Here is a 20,749-nt window from a genome sequence, read left to right as displayed (position 1 = left end):
TACTGAGGGATAGCGATGGTGATAAAGGTAAAGTGAAATAAATAGAAAGAGAACGGCGCTTTTTACTGCCCTCTAACAGCATATATACTAAGGATGGGGAACAGGGAGTGATTGTGAACAGAGCTCTATTGTTCACACTACTTTGTTATCTCCTTCACCTCAGAGTATATAAATCATGCCTGCCCACAAGGAGCAAGGAGGGTGTGTGTATGTGTGTGTAGATATGTGGTTATTTGCTGCATACCTCTGTCGGGGGGGTGACGCACATACTGACAAAAAAAAGTTGACATGCCAGTGACCAGCAATGTCAAGTGACTGAACTGGTCCATAATACAGAGTGTTAAACAGCAATATTCATTAACTCTGGTAAGCCCCATACTAGCCCTTGATATGCTCACACTATCTCAGAATAAGCAGATGCATCCTTACAAAGGCTCTGTTTCCCAGTAAGCAGATCAATCATAAAAACATAAGACCACCTGACATTAGAATAAACTGAGTGCTTTTGTTAACATCTGTAGCTTAAATAAGTACTAGATAAACTTTTGTTGTTGCACCACAAATATTTGACCAGCGACACTCTATAACACTGATCTATTGGTAATCTGTAAATTATTACCAATAATCAGTGTCTCAGTGAAGAGGCGTACATCCTGATAAAAGCAGTACATTAGCAGTAACCAGGGCATTGTAATGCAAAATTGTCGCGAAGACATTTTTATATTTGGTAATTCCAACCCTTACCCTATAGTCACAAGCTTTACAACAGTGACATAAAAATAGGCTGTAAAGGATTCATCCTGCACAATATTTTTGGTGTTCCTAGGACTGTGCTCTTCTGGACAAAGATCTCAGATGTCGTCCCTGGGATTCGCCCAGTTTGGGGATCATTGCACCACAGGGGCTACTGTTGCTTTCACACTCTGTAACTTCTCTAGTTCCATTATCATACTTTGGAATTTCTCAAGCTTCTCGTGTTCCTTCTTCCTGATGTTCCTGTCAGTTGATATAGATACATATATCACTAAGTCTTCTTCCTTTGCTTGCCCACCACTGCTATGTCTGGTTGATTAGTCATCAGAAGTTTGTCGATGTTTATCTGGAAGTCCCGCAGGATCTTAGTGAATCCCATTTTGACCGTGGGACTTCAAGGCCATACTTGTCACATATGTTGTTGTATACTATGCCAGCCACTGCTAGCATCTTGAAGCTTACTGTTATGTGCTGGAATATCTCAGGGGCATCTTTACACAGTCTGCTAGAAGTCCCAAGGTCAAAATAGGATATACCCCAAGTAGTTGAGAATGACCTGAGAGAATGAGCTAAGATCAATTCAGTTCAGTTCAATTTTATACAGCGCCAAATCACAACAAATCACAACAAGCATAACAACAGTTGCCTTGATATAAGGTAGGGTCTGCGTTATATTATAAGGTAGACCCTACAATAACACATACAAAGAAAAACCCAACAATTCAATTCAATTTATTTGAATGTCCAATGGGGAAGGGAAAAAAAAGAGGAGGTTGCTCAGTGTCCAACAAATTCACCTGATCAACAGTGCCAGTGTTGCTCCAATACAAGCAAATCCAGCAAAGGCCATGAGTGTGTTCCTGACTATCGACTCAGGGTCTGCTACTCGAACGAACTCCACAAAGCCATCCCATGCATTGTTTTTGATAATCCAGTCTCGCTGTTCAGACAGCAAGTATGCAGAAATCTCTTGACTCACTAGCACCACGCAGTTGTCCCTGCCCTTTTCCTTCAGGTGCTGAGACACCACTGCCCCGAAGGCCACAAAGCTGACAATACGACCCCAGTTGGTCGTGTGGTCTCCAAAGAGGCTCTTCGCTACAAATGACATATCTTCTTCTCTTTCATCCAATGACAATTTATTAATCATTCCGTTGTAAGCATATCTGTGCTTTTCTAATACGTCCGCAACAACTCTTTTCATCATTTTTAGTGCTTTGGTTTCCTTTCGTTGAGGCTGAGAAAGTCCAGTAAAGTCTCCCAAAAAACTGTGAATAATGAGTTTCGTTTCTCTCTCCAGCTCCTCGTCGGATTAACTGTCCGAATGAAACTCCGGGGTGCTCGGCAACGAACCGTCTTCCTCCCAGTCCCGGATAGCTTTTGTTGTATACCCGTTTGTTGAGGTTACCATATGACCCCCTATGAGCAAGCACTTTGGCGACAGTGGGAAGGAAAAACTCCTTTTTAACAGGAAGAAACCTCCGGCAGAAACAGGATCAGGGAGGGGCGGGGCCATCTGCTGCAACCGGTTGCTGTGGAAGAGAGACAGAGATTAATAACAAGTATGATTCAGTGCAGAGAGGTCTATTAACACATAGTGAGTGAAGAAGAAACACCCTCGGCCTGCGCATCAAGGATTCTGATAATTTTTTGTCTGTTTGGGAGCTGACACAGTCTCTAAGGAGATGGGTTTTTTGGGGGGATAACAGAAGGAGAGAAGCTGCAGACAGGCATGTAAGACTGCAACTCTGCTTCCTGATCCCAACTCTGGATAGTCACATTTTGGGGGGTTTAATAAATTTGGCCAGATTTCTAGAAATGAGAGCGGCTCCATCCAAAGTGGGATGGATGCCGTCTCTCCTAACAAGACCAGGTTTCCTACAGAGGGTTTCCCAATTATCTATAAAGCCCACATCGTTTCTGGGACACCACTCAGACAGACAGCAATTTAAGGAGAACATGCGGCTAAACATGCCACTCCTTCAATATTGATTTTAGTGACCTCCAATTGACGTGACCAGGTGTCATTACTGTCAACGTGAATTATAATTTTACTCAGCCATCCTGTTTCCCCAGCCACTCGGGACAGTTTGCTGGGGACAGCTAGAGAGTGTCCCCTCCAAGAGTATCCAAGAGAGTGCTTGGATGAAGCACATGAAGATTACACTATGAAATAAGAAGTTATATCTATAAGGTTTTAATTAAATTAAATTGCTACACAGATAAGCTACACAAAAACACCACTGTGTGTTTAAACAGGAACAGGAAGTGATACTCTACCACAGAGAGAACACCAAGTCACAGCAGCACTCCTTGAGTATACGTCCAAATACAGATCGACAAACTGGCAAAACTACCAAATGGAAAACTTTGAGTTACATGTAAAATCTGTAACCTGGCTGGGACATGTGTTTGAGAGTCGGCAGGTGAAGACTGATATGTAAAAGGTAAAAGCTGCAGCTGACTAACCCCTACAACCCTGAAGTTGCTCCAGAGCTTGGATTTACCAGTTTCTACTGAAGGTAGTGTTTCAGGACCTGAAAAGGAGATTTATGTCAGCACCTTTCTTGATACAACCAGACCTACATTAACAGTTCATTGTTGAGTTTGATGCCTCTGAGAAATGTGTGCTTGCTATTGCTTGCTATAAAGCTAGCTTTTGAGAAATAGAGACAGAAATAGAGAGGGGCCAAAGAACAATTTTCTGTGTGGATAAACCACAAGAATTTAGCCTACCTGCGAGCTAGGTACTAGTTATCTTCAGTGATGGGAATAACGGCGTTACAAGTAACGGCGTTACTTTTTTCAGTAACGAGTAATCTAACTAATTACTATTCCTATCGTTACAACGGCATTACAGTTACTAACAAGGAAACGCGGTCCGTTACTATTTTTCAACAAACAGACGATTGAAGCTGTGTTCAGCTTACCGCATCTTATATCAGCTGCAGGAAGTAGCTGTAAGTAATCTGGACGCTACAGCTTTAAGCAGCTGCGCGCTCCCGCGGACGGTAATCACGAGCACTGTCTAGCACAACACCTGGAGCTAAGGAGGCAAAACAATCGAGTGCTGCTGTTTGACTGAGGAAGAATAAAGTAGTCGTGGTAAGTCAATCACATGACCACTTAAAGACAAAGCAACAAGGTGCCAGTTTTTAAATTGTGTTGATAGGCCACGTAAAACCAGAGTCATGATAAACAAGATATACGCGGCATTTTTTCCTCAATAGTTTCGCCACATTAGCGCTAGCAAGCACTCTCTGCTTATGAGCAAAAAAACAAAACAAAAAAAAGTTTTAGGAGTGACGGCGAGAGAAAGGGAGAGAGGGAGAGAGAGAAAGAGAGAGGGAGAGAGAGAAAGAGGGAGAGAGAGAGAGAGAGAGAGAAAGAGAGAGGGAGAGAGAGAAAGAGAGAGGGAGAGAGAGAAAGAGAGGGAGAGAGAGAGAGAGAAAGAGAGAGAGCAGGAAAAGAGAGAGAGCGAGTTTTGAGATGTGAGATTTGTGACGTTTAGCGTGTTTGGAGTGTGTAGTTAATGTGTTGTCTTGTGTAGTTAGTGTGTAGTGTTGTGGATAGTTTTGTGTTGTGTGTCAGAACAATGAGGCGACTGCTGTCTCCAGGTAGAAACAGCAGTGATACACCTGCTGCTGTCAGACCTGCAGGTATCAGGCTGTGATGTTCTCCTTTATAGTGGACAGAAATTATTTTTTTGGAGTGGCACAAATAATTTGTGTGGCATCTTATTGAAGAACAGCTGATTGTTCTTTAAATAGTTTGAAATGGTTATTTAAAAAAAGGGTAAAAGGTAAAGGGATGCAAATAACTTTGTTTGCATAGAATTTTAAAATTGACAATTAATATTTGCATTTGAAGTTATGAAATATGATTCATTAAACATGTTTATGGTTGTTACAGTAAAAATATAACTTTTTCTACTCTGATTTTATGTTTTTTGTCTGATTTTAGATCAATTCTGGTTGTACAGTATGACAAAATGAGAACATAACTGTAAATTCAGGCACGCGAGGTTGTGCTAAAAAGAATGATACCAAACAAGGCAAAGCAAATAGTTTTTAAAGGTAAAATGTGGAGAGAAAATCAAGAGTAGTAAAAAAATGGCCAATTATACCCTGGACGCCAGAGGGTTAAACGTTCTTTGTTTGTTTTTTAAGTAACGCAATAGTTACTTTTCCAAGTAATTAATTACTTTTACAATATTGTAACTCAGTTACTAACTCAGTTACTTTTTTGAAGAAGTAACTAGTAACTATAATTGAATTACTATTTCAAAGTAACTTGCCCAACACTGGTTATCTTTCGGTAGATACAGCTTCACAATTTCCCTCGCCAGTTCTCCTTCACCTGGTTCAAATTATAAATGGCCTGTTTTTCGAACCCGATTTTCTCGTTGTTGCTAACATTTGATAAAAGTCATCACCTTCTCTTCTGAAAAGTGAAAAATTCATTGTTGTCCCTTTTTAAATGTCCTATAATCCCCAAAGGCCTCTCCTTGTAAGATCTTTTTTACTTTCTGCTTCTTTATAAATTAGGAAGTTTATTAATTTCATCTTCATTTGGCAAAATATCTTATTAGTGGTGAGTTTTTTTCTCACCTTTCTGGCATTTCCTTTTTTTAATTACTAAAATCTACACTCCCTTTCAAAATGATACATTTTTTCTCAGTATTTCTCCCTTTCATCCCCTGAATAGTTAATGTGCTGAATCAGACAAATTCTAATACTCAGCCAGTTTACTGAAATGCTCTGCAGATGCTAGAGGAAGGAGAGATCACATGGCTCTTTACATCATATACTCATTGCTTCTTCAAAAGCTCAAGCACACACAGTATGAATGACTTTGGGCACAGCTGCAGGTGCTCTGCCAGGCAGTGTTGGGTGAAACTGTTGATATTGCTGGGTCCTTAGATATGTATCATTTAGTCACCTTAAGGTAGCATGTAAGTGACTGCAAGAAAATGGAAAATACACTGCAAAATATAGCCAAACTTCAGAATAGAGTGACAGTGCAATATTATGTTAAGAGTAATTTTTGATTTATAGGCTAAAATTGCAAATTGGCAACAGAATTTAGTGCAGAAAATGAGACACAGTCGAAGCTTTGAGCTTTTGACAGTTTAACACAGAGGTTCCCAAAGTGTGGGGCCCGCCCCCTAGGGGGGGCGCAGAGCCATTGCAGGGGGGGCGCGTTATGAAAAAAAAAAAAAAAAAAGAGCGCTTGGACACTGTGGACAGGTTTTTGACGGGGCTCCCACACAAACGCAAAGCAGGAGATGAAGCATCGCCAAATATGTTTCCAAACCAACTTCCTTCCAAGCCAAAGACTAGAAAATATGGTGAAGCATGTCTTCCCTTTGGCTTCACCTGCACAAGTGCCAAGGTAGGTCTCCCCTGCAAAGTTAGTTTCCCTGCGTCGGGAGCAGCGCTGGGCTCTCCAAATCACGGACAAACAGGATCCCACATTCTTGATTTTTAGTTCACAAACACTTCTTGTAATAACTAACTACTCCTGACATTTTGGACATGTTAGCTCTTTATGCAGTAAAGTTACAGCGGGATACAAATAATATCAGGCTGATCCTGCCGCAATTTGTTCCCCCGGTTCAAATCACGGACAAACAGTATCCCACAGCTGTTTATGTGTTTAAACCCATTTTGCACAGAGAGGCATTTTTTGAAAAATGTATTGATAACAATGTTGAAAATTATTACACAGGAAAAAAACAACTACACGTAAAATAATCACACCATGACGCCTCTGCCTTTCTAAATGGAGGGACAGTAACTGCGTGTGTATATGTAAGCGTGTAAAACCTGAAGATAGTCAGATTAACAGTAACAGTATTTTGTCTCTATCTGCCATTCTGCAATTCATCTTATGTAAACAATAACGTGGCGCACAGCGTGACGTGAAAAGAGGCACATACCTTTGACGTTGCGTGATGAACTCTGTAATCCTCGTCCACACGTAAACGCATAAAAGGAGTTTTAAATAATCTCAGTTTTCGGTAAATCGCAACGCCGTTTACGTGTGGACGAAAGGCCCAAACGCATAGAAACAGCTGACTTTTCAAAAATACCCGTGTAGGTGTGGACGCAGCGTAAAAGAGTTAGTAGTATATTTTATTACTACCTGTAATTTATTGCTGTTTACTTGTATTTGCTTAATTGTTTACTAAATGTTTGAGGTGTGAAATAAACCGCAATGGAGTTTGTAAACAAAATGTGGGTGTGTGTGTTTGGAGGATGTGTTTGTGTGTGTGTGTGTGGGGGGGGGCGCGAACATTTTTCTTGTAAAAAAGGGGGGCCTGGCAAAAAAAGTTTGCTGTGTAGAAATGCCTAGAACTGTACAAGATTAACGGGACCCCAAGAGCCTTAATCAGAAATTCAATGGACATGACACAAACAACACTAAAAGCCAACTTCAAGCCAATTGCAGAAGTCGCCATTAAGTGCAGCCTCAACCAAGGAGATGCTCTGTCCCCACTGCTGTCCTACATGGGCCTGAACTCCCTCACTGAGATCATTGGCAAGACTGGCTACAGATACCGACGACAGAATGGAGCAATCGTCAGCAACCTCCTCCACATGGATGACATCAAGCTGTATGCCAAGAGTGAATCATCAGTTAACTGATCCATACCACTAGGATCGACAGCAACATTGGAACGTCATTCGGACTGGAGAAGTGTAGTTGGATGGTAACAAAGAGAGGGAAGGTAGTCAGAACTGAGGGGAATAACTACCAAAAGGCAATATTGCAGACATCGAGGACAGCTACAAGTACCTGGTAATCCTACAGGCAAATGGGAATCATGAAGAGGCTGCTAGGAAAACTGCAATCACCAAATACCTGGATAGAGTCAGGCAAGTCCTGCGGAGGATACAAGTATGGAAGAACAAGATTTGGGGCAATCAGTATCTATGCCCTGCCAGTAGTCAGGTACCCTGCTGGGATTATAAATTGGCCAAATGAGGAGATAGAAGCCACTGACATCAAGACAAGGAAGCTCCTTACCATGCATGGAGGGTTTCTCCCCAAATCCAGCACCCTGAGTGTTGTATGCTAAGCGAAAAGAAGGAGGCTGAGAACTAGTGAGTGCCAGAACCCCCATCGAGCATGAGACAATGAACATCCATGAGTACATTAACAAGATGGCCATAATAGACCATGTGCATAGTGAATATCTCAGGTAGCAGAAACCCAAGAAAGAAGAGGAGCAAGGAGAAGAACCAGTGGCTGACATCCAGTAATCCTACAAATGGCTTGAAAAAGCTGGACTGAAAGACAGCACAGGAACAAGTTTGAAACACAAGATCCATAGAGGCTGGGGTCTACCACACCAGGCAAGATCCCAGGTGCAGGCTGTGTAAAGATGCCCCTGAGACAATCCAGCACATAACAGCAGGGTGCAAGATGCTAGCAGGCAGGTCATACATGGAACGCCATAACCAAGTGGCCGGCATAGTGTACAGGAACATCTGTGCTGAGTATGGCCTAGAAGTCCCGAGGTCAAAATGGGAGACGCCCCCTGGGGGTGGTGGAGAATGACCGAGCTAAGATCCTGTGGGACTTCCAGATACAGACAGACAAAATGGTGGTGGGCAAGCAGAAGACAGCCGTAGTCATATGTGTAGCTTAACTGAGTGACAGCAACATCAGGAAAAAGAAGCTGGAGAAATACCAAGGGCTCAGAGAAGAGCTCCTCTGTGGGGAACACTGGGAGTGATCCGTGGCCATGTCCAATGGATGTGTGGGTGGGAGTGTGATGCAGCGACTCCACCCCATTTTTGGGCAGACTCTGGCTCCAACAGTGCCACATAGCAGCCCCTGCAAATGGGAAATTTTGGCTCTAAGTTTGTACAATGGGAGGAAGGGTAGCCACATCTTTTATATAGTCATTGTGCAGCTCTCTCTGTGTCTGAGGGCGAGTCTGTCTTCTGTTAACAATGACTGCAGCTGGGAAAGCTGAGAGGCGGGTGGTTTGTGCATGGGCATTGAGGGTAAACCACTAGTCTGACCACAATCTGATGGCCGAGCAACATAGGAGGCAAGCTGCACTGCTTTCACTGCCCTGAGATAAATTACAACCTTCAGTTTGTATGGAAACAGAGCTAGCAATAGCAAGTAACTGACCGTAAGTGATTGAGAACTGTAACGGGTAAGTTTCATCTTGGCCAACATGTGTCATGTAGAGAAGATGGAGTGTAAAAAAGTTGTTAATAAGTCCTTTAGTACATTACAAGGAAAGCCATGACAGTGATGGAGGGGACTGCAGCTCAGACTGTGGCTGTTCTAATAAAACAGGCGGGCTGACTAGGTGCAGGCTCAGCAACACTTTCAGATTAGCATCTATGAGAATGAGCGGATCTAATATGTTTAAGCTATTTTGCTTCATCTTCATTTTTCATTAATATTTTTAATCTCCCATGTAGATATTAGCAGTTAACCATGTCACACACTGCTCAAGCCTTTTAATTGAGATGATTTTTTTGCTATTAATATTTTACCATACTAGACCCGTGTTTCTGAGCTCATGAAGAGCTGATTTTTTTCAGAGATTCTCCCAGGACAGCCACTACAAGCATGATTATAGAATCTGATGCTGGACATTAAACACAATATAAAGTATTTAAAATGATCTCAGTCTTATACATATTATATATAATATATTATTATATATTATATTATATATATTATAATGTTATAGTAATATTAATGACTGAAACCATTGTTCCCTCAGTGGTGCTAGTTTCAGTCAAATGTACTCTTTATAAGGTTGGAAACCTGCAGTCAGGTGAGACTGAAGAAGTCACCTGGATGAGTGATGAAACGTTTCTCGCACTGAAAACGTTACGTCCAGATGAACAGAATCCACCTTTTGGGATACACCCGTTGATTCACACCTTGGCTTAATTTGCATCCTGTTGGACTGTGGGAGGAAGTTGGAAGACACCCACAAAGGTACAGTTAGAACATGCAAACTCAACACAGGAAGTCCCCACTCGACCAGGAGATCTTACACATGACACTTCCACTGCGCCACCATGCCAGATATCAAACATCACAGCCCTCCCAGAATCTGATAAGGAACCTCAGGGACCAGCAAAAGCAGCACATCACACCAGTTTGTTTTATTCTCTAAAGACTCCAAACAAAGACAAGATGGAATAACTGGCTTTTAACTTATATATAAATTATTTTCCTCTGAAATTCAGGCCACACTCTGAACATCAGCCTGTCATTTCCCAGGGTATAATCCCTGCACCAGCCAGTCTCAGAGACACACTCACTACTCAGTGTGCTGATAATTTGTCTGTCTGGGCAGTTCACCCAGCCAAACTGCATAACTCTAAAAATGTGCAAAAGAGAAACAGTGTTTCTGGACCAGACACTGAACATCCAGTGGCTGTGCTCATTTGCAGTGCCCTGTGAGGTGAATTCAAATGTGTGTTGATTTTTTGGCATATCCTCTGCATGTCAGGGGTCAGATTTTCTCCAAATGTGTCAATCTAGATTCGCCCAGAATCACACAGATTACTTGTACACACAAAAGATGCAGAGGTGCTCATCTCACCACTGTTTAGCATTACACTGTTTTCTCAGGCCAGTGTGTGTGCGTGTGTGTGTGTGTTTGTCTGTGAGAGATAAAGACCAGCATGACTGCACTAGATATATTGTATAGTGTGTGTGTGTGTAGTTGCCACAGGAGGACCATCCATCTCTATCACACAGAGCCACCCAGGGATGCCATGGCTAATAAGAGCAGCTCTGTCTTTCTTTCATGGAAAGAGAGAGAGAGCAGAGACGAGCCCTGCCGTGGTGGAAGAGCTCTGAAGGAGTATGAGAGGTCATCCATTTACAGCACATGCTAATTCAAAGTGTGGGGAAATTGTGTGGATATACCTTAGTGGTGTTCTGCAGGTATCACAAACACCACCAATATTAGTGTTAAGGGTTAAATATAGTACATATTATATAGCACCATTATGCCAACTGGATCTTTTGGAAAACTGTGTATCAAGTAGCTCTGACTTTTTATTTTCAACATGTTCAAGCATCTTAGGTTGTTTTGGGCTCTTCACATTTTCTCCCAGCTCTCTGAGAGATACTATTTGTAGCTTTAAGCTTGTAACTTGTAGTAATATAACGTTAGTTCAGTCATGCAGTCTTGGAAGATCAGCTGAATGCCAGGACACGTCAGCTGATGGTGCAGCTTATACAATTATATCCAGTTGTCTGTTGTATATAAATGAGACCATGACATGTTTGCAGTGGAGGGATAGAAAACGGTCTGAAAACTTCCATTTCAGACATTTGAGGTGGTCAAAACAGTCAAAACAAATGTTGTCAAATAACTAATCATTCCACCTTAAGTTATGTGTATGACTTAAGGTGACAACAGATATGACATTTGATTAAGTCAGAGATAATATGAAAGGAAGAGCTGGAGGTGGCTGGCAGCGCCACAGCAACTGAACACAGGTTAAAGCAGCCCAAGTAGTGTGACATAAACTCTGTGTCACAGTGTGTGGGCTGTGTCAGGGTGATTTATGGCAGGATAGCAACAAGAGTGAAAGGGAAGGTTTACAAGGTTGTTGGCTCTTGACCAGGCACTTCCAATACAACAAGGTGTGAACCGGCTTTTTGTTTAGTATTACGCAGCAGGCAAAGCAGAGCTTATTGATCCTGCTGCCTCAGAAACTTGTAATCAGGCAGGAAAACAACGGAAATCCAAATCTTCTTTTATTTATAATCCAACACAAGAAAAATGAGCAGAGAATCACCTGATGTCCAGCCGCACCCTATCATCCTCTGTGATCTCACTGCAGCACGGCCTAAAATAAAGTTTAAATTTTAAAATTATTTCTTTACATTTCTCTTGTACTTTAACATGATTTATCAGTAACTACATGAAGATACTGTCAGGAAGAGAAAGATATTATTTGCTGCTATTTTTATAATCATCATTACCATTTCATGTTAATAGTGATGTTGCATTCAGATGCATTCAGATGTTCAAATATATTGGTATTATATTAGTCTTTATTACAGGTCCAAGAAGAACCACTTCAAACTGTGGAGTTGAATCTATAATTTTAAATGTTTTTAATGCTTCTATAATCTTAAATGTTTCTGTGTAGACTGCAGCGACAGGAAGTACATGTTTTTGAAGTTACATGCTTTTGCAGAAGTGAAACCGAAAGCAGAGTGAGTGCAAGCCAAAGAGTAGGGTGTTTATTATGCATTTATCTTTGATTTAAGCTTTAAGTAGTTGGAAACAGTTGTTTTATACATTTTACATAGAAGTTAAGATCATTACACACAGGATGGTCTTAGCCTGGTTGCCTAAGTTGAGGTCAACTAAGGTGCAGAGAGCAGATGCAAACTCTGCACGCACAGACAGACGTGACATACACATACAGACACAAATAGTGAGAGGTCACGACACGTACGCAGTACACAGCATGCACGCGCCCCCGCACGTGTACGCACACACAGATAGACTCATTTAGTAGGTAAGAGTTTATGACTGCAATGTTGTGCATGAGTGACATTTTGTGCAGAACGTGGACCAGATGTCCCAGAAGATAAGCGACAGCGAAGACAGCTGAGAGGAAGCACCTGGCGTCGGCCCGAAGAAGATGTTCTGTTTTAGACTATGTTAAGAGTCATTGTGGTTTTGGAGTGACGTATGCTTTGTTTAACTCTGCCTGGTAACAGGAAGACTGCCAACCCTATAAAGTCTTTGTGCTGACGATTGTAGTTAGTCCAATACTGAATCTGAACAGTATTGGCTCCGCATATGTGTATTCATTAAAATGCCGTCTAATTGCACACCGGACCGGATCTGTGGTTATTTTTGGATTCTTCTCTCAACATTTGAACCCTAACAATACTTTTCTTCACGTCTCATTAAATTTATGCTGTTTTATTATTAGCTTAATCACACATGGATATCCATTTCAACATGATAAACAAAAATAAAGTCCAGGTTGCACGAAAACAAAATATCTGTAAATTTCTAAATTAGAGAAAGACTCAAAGTGTTTTTGTTTCATTTTGTGAAGACATGCCAGCAGTGATATGACCAAACCTATAGTTGGTTTTAATACTCTGCTAGGAGCCACGTGTCCTTTAGCGATGTGATATGCTAACTATATACAGTTTATATTATGACACTGATTACAGCTTAATGTTGCAGGACACTCAGAACTTGGTGGAGCATGAAAGGCAGACAGACCAAAGAACACTTGGAACTGACACTGTGGAAGTCATGAGTGGGCTTACGACAGTGGGCTGGCCGTGTCCTCCTGGTTTGACCTGTTCCTTTGCCTACGACCTTACAATATATATATTTTACACACAACTAAACTTTGCTTTGGTTAAATGTTCAAATTTGTTTTCCCAGATAGCTCAAGCTGAAACACTGAAGTCTGAGGACCAGTTCCTAAATACCAAATTGCCTTTTTGGCATAAGGACAATGAATTATAATTCTTCTCACTGGAATATTGATTACACTTAGAAGTTTACAGCAGACGTGTGTAATTGTACCTGTCTGTGATATTTCACTTTTATTTTAAACCTTGTTTTTCCATTAGGGTTAGGGTAATATATACATATATACATAATTATAAAAGGTCTATTTAATTTAAATGAACTAAAACCAAAAGATTTTCATTTAAATCTTTTGTTTTGATTTTAATTTTAATTCAAAAATACTTTATTGATCCCAAAGGGAAATTAAATGTTGTAGTAACTCATTTTATCCAAGATCCTTCGGTTGTTGTAGATGCTGATGTCTGTGGGCAGGAACGATCTCCTGTATCATCTCCAGGGGTTCCACAGTAGTCCCCAGAACAGAACCAGCCTTCCTCATCAGGTTGTTGAGCCTTTTTGGCTCTGGTGCTGCTGCCCTACCAGGTGATAAAAGAAACCTTGTAAACCTTGAGGGATCTAAGCTTCCTCAAGAAGTACAGTCTGCTCTGACCCTTCACGTAGGTGGCTTCACTTTTCAGTCTCCAGTCCAGTGTGTTGTCCAGGCAGACACCGAGGTATTTATACTCCTCAGCTACATCCACTTCTTCTCCCATGATGGAAATACCCTGGGTTTTTGTTTTCCTTTGTTTTGTTCACATTCAAGATTAGATGATTGTTTCTACACCGTGACACAAAGCAGTCCACCAGCTCTCTGTACTCAGTTTCTTGTCCATCTCTTATCCACCCGACGACTGCAGAGTCATCGGAATATTTCTGCAGATGACAGGTCTCTGACTTGTACTGGAGGTCTGAAGCGTATGGAGGAAAAAGGAATGGCGTGAGTACAGTACACGCAATCCTTCAGGCTCACAAACTGTGGTCTTTGGTCCACCTGTGTCTTCTGGAGTTTTTTTTACAAAGTAAATCAGGCTGAATTGTGTCAAATGCACTGGAGAAATCAAAGAGCATGATCCTCACACTGCTGCCTGCTTTGACAGTGGGGTTTGTTGAAGCAAGTGTATGATGGCATCTTCATATCCAACTCCACAGCGATAAGCAAACTGCAGGGGCTCCTGATATGTTCTTGTTTGCTTACTCAGGTGGGCCAAAGTGAGTCTCTCCAGGACCTTCATGGTGTGGGTTGTTAGGGCAACAGGTCTATAGTCATTGATGGCTGATGAGTGAGATTTCTTTGGTAACGGAACAAGGCAGGAAGTCTTCCACAACACTGGAACCTGCTCCTGGGTCAGGCTAAGATTGAAGAGGTGCTGCAGAATCCCACAGAGCTTTCAGGACTCTGGGGCTGACACCATCTGGACCTGCAGCCTGATTCTGGTTCAGCCTCTCCAGCTACATCTCCTGATATAGTTGAAGACAAACTTGTAGAAGCAGAGCAGTCTATGTCTGAGGTGACAGATAAAACATCTGAGGTGTGACATGAAAGCTGAGCTCATTCCCGAACTCAGCCCATTGAAGAATGTGTTCAGTTCATTGGCTTTGTCCACACTTCCATATATAAATGGTAAATGGCCTGTATTTGTATAGCGCTTTACTAGTCCCTAAGGACCCCAAAGCGCTTTACACAACCAGTCATCCACCCATTCACACACACATTCACACACTGGTGATGGCAAGCTACATTGTAGCCACGGGCGCACTGACAGAGGCGAGGCTGCCGGACACTGGCGCCACCGGGCCCCTATATCAAATCCTTCCTGTGTTTGATGTCTGTGATCTTCTTCATCCCTGACCAAACACCTTTGATACTGTTAATCTCAAGTTTGCTTGTTCTTGTGTTACAGGCCTTCTATGGGGTCTGTTTTTTTAACAGAAAAGCAGAGATAGGAGATATGAGTTGCGTTCGGTCTGCAGGCTCTTCCTCGTCTGATTTATTAACAGAATTAAACAGCATTCTTTTCTTTTCATTTAAACACACGTTTCTCTTTTAACAACAAACACACATTCAATCAGGTCCATATGTTAAACCCTTTTGGTTACCTTGTTCTCTCACAAGTATTAACTTACAAAATAATTATTGTATTTCAGTATCCTTATTTACAATAAATCTGTAACCAAATTCTACTGCTGTTTAGCATCAACAACATTTCTGTGCAGTACCATTAACACTGCGATTAACCCGCTTATATGACCATTAAACAGTCTTTATATCTTAACAGATTTAAACAATATATTACATTTGTAAACAATAAACAAAAATATTCCACCATTCCTCACAAACAGTTTGCAATTGTCCAAAAAACAGTATACATCAGACTATTTACATTTGACACATAATAACTGGGTAGGTTGGAATAATCTTAATCAACTGTAACTTCCAATAACGTGAGGATAAAAGAGATGTGTCTAGGAGTTGCATTTGAAATAAAAAGTAATAAGACCAGCTACCTCTTTAAGCTACAAGTGGAATGGTGGCTTCCATTACAAATGGCAGGAAGGAAAAGAAAACTTTCCTTTTTGCTAAAGCATATAGTTAGGGCTGGACCAGGTGACCCTGAATCCTCCCTTAGTTATGCTGCAATAGACGTAGGCTGCCGGGGATTCCCATGATGCATTGAGTTTTTCCTTTCCAGTCACCTTTCTCACTCACTATGTGTTAACAGACCTCTCTGCATCGAATCATATCTGTTATTAATCTCTGTCTCTCTTCCACAGCATGTCTTTATCCTGTCTTCCTTCTCTCACCCCAACCGGTCACAGCAGATGGCCCCGCCCCTCCCTGAGCCTGGTTCTGCCGGAGGTTTCTTCCTGTTAAAAGGGAGTTTTTCCTTCCCACTGTCGCCAAAGTGCTTGCTCATAGGGGGTCATATGATTGTTGGGTTTTTCTCTGTATTTATTATTGTGTGATCTACTGTGCAATATGAAGCACCTTGAGGCGACTTTTGTTGTGATTTGGCGCTATATAAATAAAATTGAATTGAATTGAAGGTTAGCTTTTTCTCAATCTGTGAAAACACACTCTCTCACAACATTCGCGGTCTTTAAACTCAGAAAAAGGTTTCTTGCCTTTATATGTGCGTTGCAGTTACCAAACTCGAACTACTAACCAGAAAAGCAGAGACAGGAGACATGACTTGCGTTTGGTCTGCAGGCTCTTCCTCGCCTGAGGCACAGAAGCGTTGCAATGGCCTATCGCACTCACAGCTATCTCCCCCTTGTGGCGATGCCACACAATTACCTCTTCACAACTTTAAGTTAAAAGTGCAATACCACCATGAAATAAGGCCTTTTACATTAATAAATGTTTTACCAAAAAAATTACAATTGTGACCATACACTTGTAGGCGTCACACTTGCTGTCTCTAATCTTGACTTTAAGTTGCTTCTGTGTACTCCTGTTCTGATGGGAATGATGTTGTCCACACCGAAGTTAATATAGTCAGTCACACACTCAGTCATGGCACTGATCTCCTCTCCTGCTGGGAGTATAAACATATTCCGACCAGAGAAAAACAAGATTGTGATCAGATTTTCCCAGAGGTGGTCTTGAACTGGTGATATATGAATCCTTGACACTTGCATAAAACAAATCCAGTGTCTTGTTTTCTCTGGTAGAGCAGCTGACAAACTGGTAAAATATTGGTGAAACTGGTGTATCAGAGAGTGAGGCATGATTAAAATCTGGTGACACTTAAAGTATTAGAGAACAACTTTATTAGGTGATGAACTGTTACCCTCAACCCCCACCCTCGAGCTCTTCTCTGAGCCCTTGGTATTTCTCCAGCTTCTCGTGTTCCTTCTTCCTGATGTTGCTGTCATTTCTTGTCGCTACATCTATCACTACGGCCGTCTCCTTCTGTTTGTCCACCACCATTTTGTCTGTCTGTATCTGGAAGTTCCACAGGATCTTAGCTCGGTCATTCTCCACCACCCTTGGGGGCGTCTCCCATTTTGACCTCGGGACTTCCAGGCCATACTCAGCACAGATGTTCCTGTACACTATGCCGGCCCTTGTTATGGCGTTCCATGTATGCCTTGCCTGCTAGCATCTTGCAACCTGCTATTATGTGCTGGATTGTCTCAGGGGCATCTTTACACAGCCTGCACCTGGGGTCTTGCCTGGTGTGATAGACCCCAGCCTCTATGGATCTTGTGCTCAGAGCTTCTTCCTGTGCTGCCATGATTAGTGCCTCTGTGCTGTCTTTCAGTCCAGGATTTCTGGATGTTTGGATGATTATTGAATATGTATGGTGTATATTTTCTTACAGTGCAGGACCTCCTGTTAGAGGACTCAAGCTTGAGGAACACAAACACATCACCTAACAGCGGGGTTAGACGAAGATTTTCATAGATACAACCTTTAGTAACTCTTCCTTCAGTGTGAAAACTGCAAAAATAAACACAGTTTTACCTGGGGTTGGCTAGCCAGGTTACTTGATGTAGATGTTTCAGTTCAAGTTTGCTTATATTTATTTATTATATTTACTTAAATTCATTAACTCATATTTGTCCCAAATTAGTCTTGTAATATTCCAAAACTGAACCTTTAGAGTTCTGTAATGAAGAGTTTCTACCTGTGTCAAAGTCCCCTGATGAAAAAGATGAATGTGTGGTAGAAAAAGAAACAGAGTAGATCCATCAAACATACGGCTTCTACAGTGTCTGTTACTGCTGCAATACCATTTCCCCCTTAGGAAGAAGTACAGTACTTAATTTATTGAATGATGGATTGATTATGCATGGCTGCCATTCACTGACCGTGTCACTGGAAGCATAAAGATAAATGCAGGAGCAGTCTGTCTGCTCAGAACTCAGCCAAAACCCAATGAACATGACATTATCATTAAGCACACACCAATCCTAAATACATATGAACAGCATTCAAAAAGCTGTAGAAGATGAAGTGTTCTGCCTGTCCAAAGCTTGGTGTTTATTTATTGTTTTGTTTGTTTTTGCCAGCTGATTATTTCAGACACTGTTGCATAAATGAATGGAAACACACTACAGTGTAGGTGTCCAAGATAATGAAGTGTGACTGTTACCCATTTATCAGTAATAACAACATTCTGTGGCACCGAAGGAATTAAACAGGAATTACAGTGTCAGGCCTTCAGAAACACTGATTAGTGGGATACAGGTATATGTTTTATATTTTCATTTGATTGGTGGCAACTGCACATGATATGACTCAATTTAAGAGTAACAGCCGGAGATAATTATCAAAATAAATAATAATCACCAATCATAAAACGTAAAATTAATGGGTAAATCAAAAAAAATTATGATATATATTTATATGATAACTAGAGTCGACTACATTTTACCTTTATTTAGCTTGTAACACTGAAGTTATTTTTTATAGTTTGTTACTGATCAGTGAGTAAATGGTAAATGGTCCGTTTCTACTTTACTTTAGCACTCAAAGCACTTTATAAAACATGCCTCATCTACCTGTTCACACTCTTTCATGCAAGTCCTTTGTTCTGTCTAACATTCAAACACTGATGGATGCTTTGGAGAACAACTTGGGGTTCGGTATCTTTCCCAAAGATACTTAAGCATGCAGACTGAGGCACCCAGGAATTGAACCCCCAGGTTCCATTTACCACCATCCAATCAGTAGAGCTAATGTAACTGAGCTAGCTCCTGAGCTAAAGCCACCCACAGCCTGCTCTCATTTTGAGGCTGTCAACATCCACAAAATTTTGAGTGGAAATTTTGTTAACATCTTGTTAATAAAACGTTATCAACATCCATCGATGTCACAGTTTAACATCCTCTGATTACTGTGTACTTTTTGGATGCAACATTAATTTTACAATCAGACATATTTTGAGTCTAAATATAACCAAAGAAAAAATAAGACCAGTTTCCAGGTTAACAGTCTTGATTTAAAACAGTCCACTTGCTAATTATAACATGTTTTAAACAAACATGATATTCATTATGATCATTTCATTCTTTGTTGTAGTGAAATAATTTTTTATCGTTTTTGCGTTTTATTAACTATGGTTATTGTATTTCTATAATAAAGTCAAAACGCGCAGTGTTGTTTTTTAAAACACAAAATCATTTAATTTTTAACAGGAATAAAATAAAATAAAATAAAATAAAATAAAAACAAATAAAGTAAACACTGTGCTCAATAGATAATAATAATAACATAACAATAAGCAGTCATTAACTAAAATGATAATTACTTCAAGCCATGGCACAAGGATCAGTGCTGGATCATTAAATAGAAAAATCAGTAAAGTCTCAGATAATCTCCGTCCTACCAGCTGTTTTACAAAGATGTGTGGGATTTCCTCATTATTTGCACATGCTAATTCTAAGAAGTGCAAAGTACAAACACTGTGGCCTGTGTCCTCTAACACGGTGGTGAACTGTGAAGATGTCATTGAACTTCCACTACACCCAAAGCCTTTTCTATTTGACTTGGATCCAGAAGTAAAGATGACAATAAAAATAGAAAAACTTTAATGAACATCAGTTTTTTTAAATGCCAAATGCTAAAATAATATTTTCTGCTTATAAATCAAAAGTCATCCACTGAATAAGATGAAGCGAAACTTCTGCAAAAAACAATAAAAGACATGAATGTCACAGAAACAGATATTGAGTTCTTGTCTGTTGTAAACCATCCAGTGTCTGGTTTCTTAAAAATTATGAATAAATATTAATATCATATCAGGCCGGGGTCTTTCTGTGTGGAGTTTGCATGTTCTCCCCGTGTTTGCGTGGGTTCCCTCCGGGTACTCCGGCTTCCTCCCACCGTCCAAAGACATGCAGCTTGTGGGGATAGGTTAATTGGATAATCGAAATTGTCACTAGGTGTGAATGTGCGAGTGAATGTGAGTGTGAATGGTTGTCTGTCCCTGTGTGTTGGCCCTGCGACAGACTGGCGACCTGTCCAGGGTGTACCCCGCCTCTCGCCCTGTGACAGCTGGGATAGGCTCCAGCGCCCCCCGCGACCCTGAAAAGGATAAGCGGAAGCGAATGGATGGATGGATGCATATTAATATCATAATTTTTATGTGAATTTGCTATGCTCTCCAGAACTGAAGCTGTTGATTTACCAGTCAGTCTGCATCCCTACCCTCACCCAGCTTTGGAATGAGATTGTTGATACAAGGGCAGAAACGAGCTTTCTCTGAAGCTGGACTCAGGCTCAGGAGTTCAGTCTCTGTCATTGCTGTAGTTGTTACCTGTCAGCTCAGACACAAACTGGTGCGCTTGAGGGATGAGTGCCTAGTGTTTGACCTAAGATGAACAGTACTCTGAAATGGTAAACATGGTCGATCACCATACAATAATTCTATCATAAGCTATTTATCCATCAGATCCATTCACCATCAGCAGAAACCTCTGTGTTCTGATGGAAACATCTTTCTGAGGTAGAGGAGCAGGAATGAATTAGTCGGATATCAGTCAGAGAGAAATACTGTCATGACTGAACTTCATACAGGTTGTTCTTCTAGTTCTCAGCAGCCTTCATCACTTTGTTGGCACATAGCACGAAACAACAGCATTTGTATCTGT

The 20,749-nt window shown here is 41.1% G+C and overlaps 1 protein-coding gene across 1 annotated transcript; it reads right to left on the bottom strand.

The window, feature by feature from the left end:
* Positions 1–1,515: 1,515 nt before the first annotated feature.
* LOC116318001 (induced myeloid leukemia cell differentiation protein Mcl-1 homolog) lies at positions 1,516–2,259 on the bottom strand. The gene is given in 1 exon segment (XM_031736905.2): positions 1,516–2,259. A coding segment is annotated over 1 exon segment (618 nt). The 5' UTR covers positions 2,165–2,259; the 3' UTR covers positions 1,516–1,546.
* Between the last annotated feature and the right edge of the window lie 18,490 nt (positions 2,260–20,749).

This window comes from Oreochromis aureus, linkage group 19, assembly GCF_013358895.1.
Source record: "Oreochromis aureus strain Israel breed Guangdong linkage group 19, ZZ_aureus, whole genome shotgun sequence".
NCBI classification, from domain to species: Eukaryota; Metazoa; Chordata; class Actinopteri; order Cichliformes; family Cichlidae; genus Oreochromis; species Oreochromis aureus.
The sequence above is the reverse complement of the archived record's forward strand: the minus strand, read 5'-3'. Positions and strand labels throughout refer to the sequence as shown.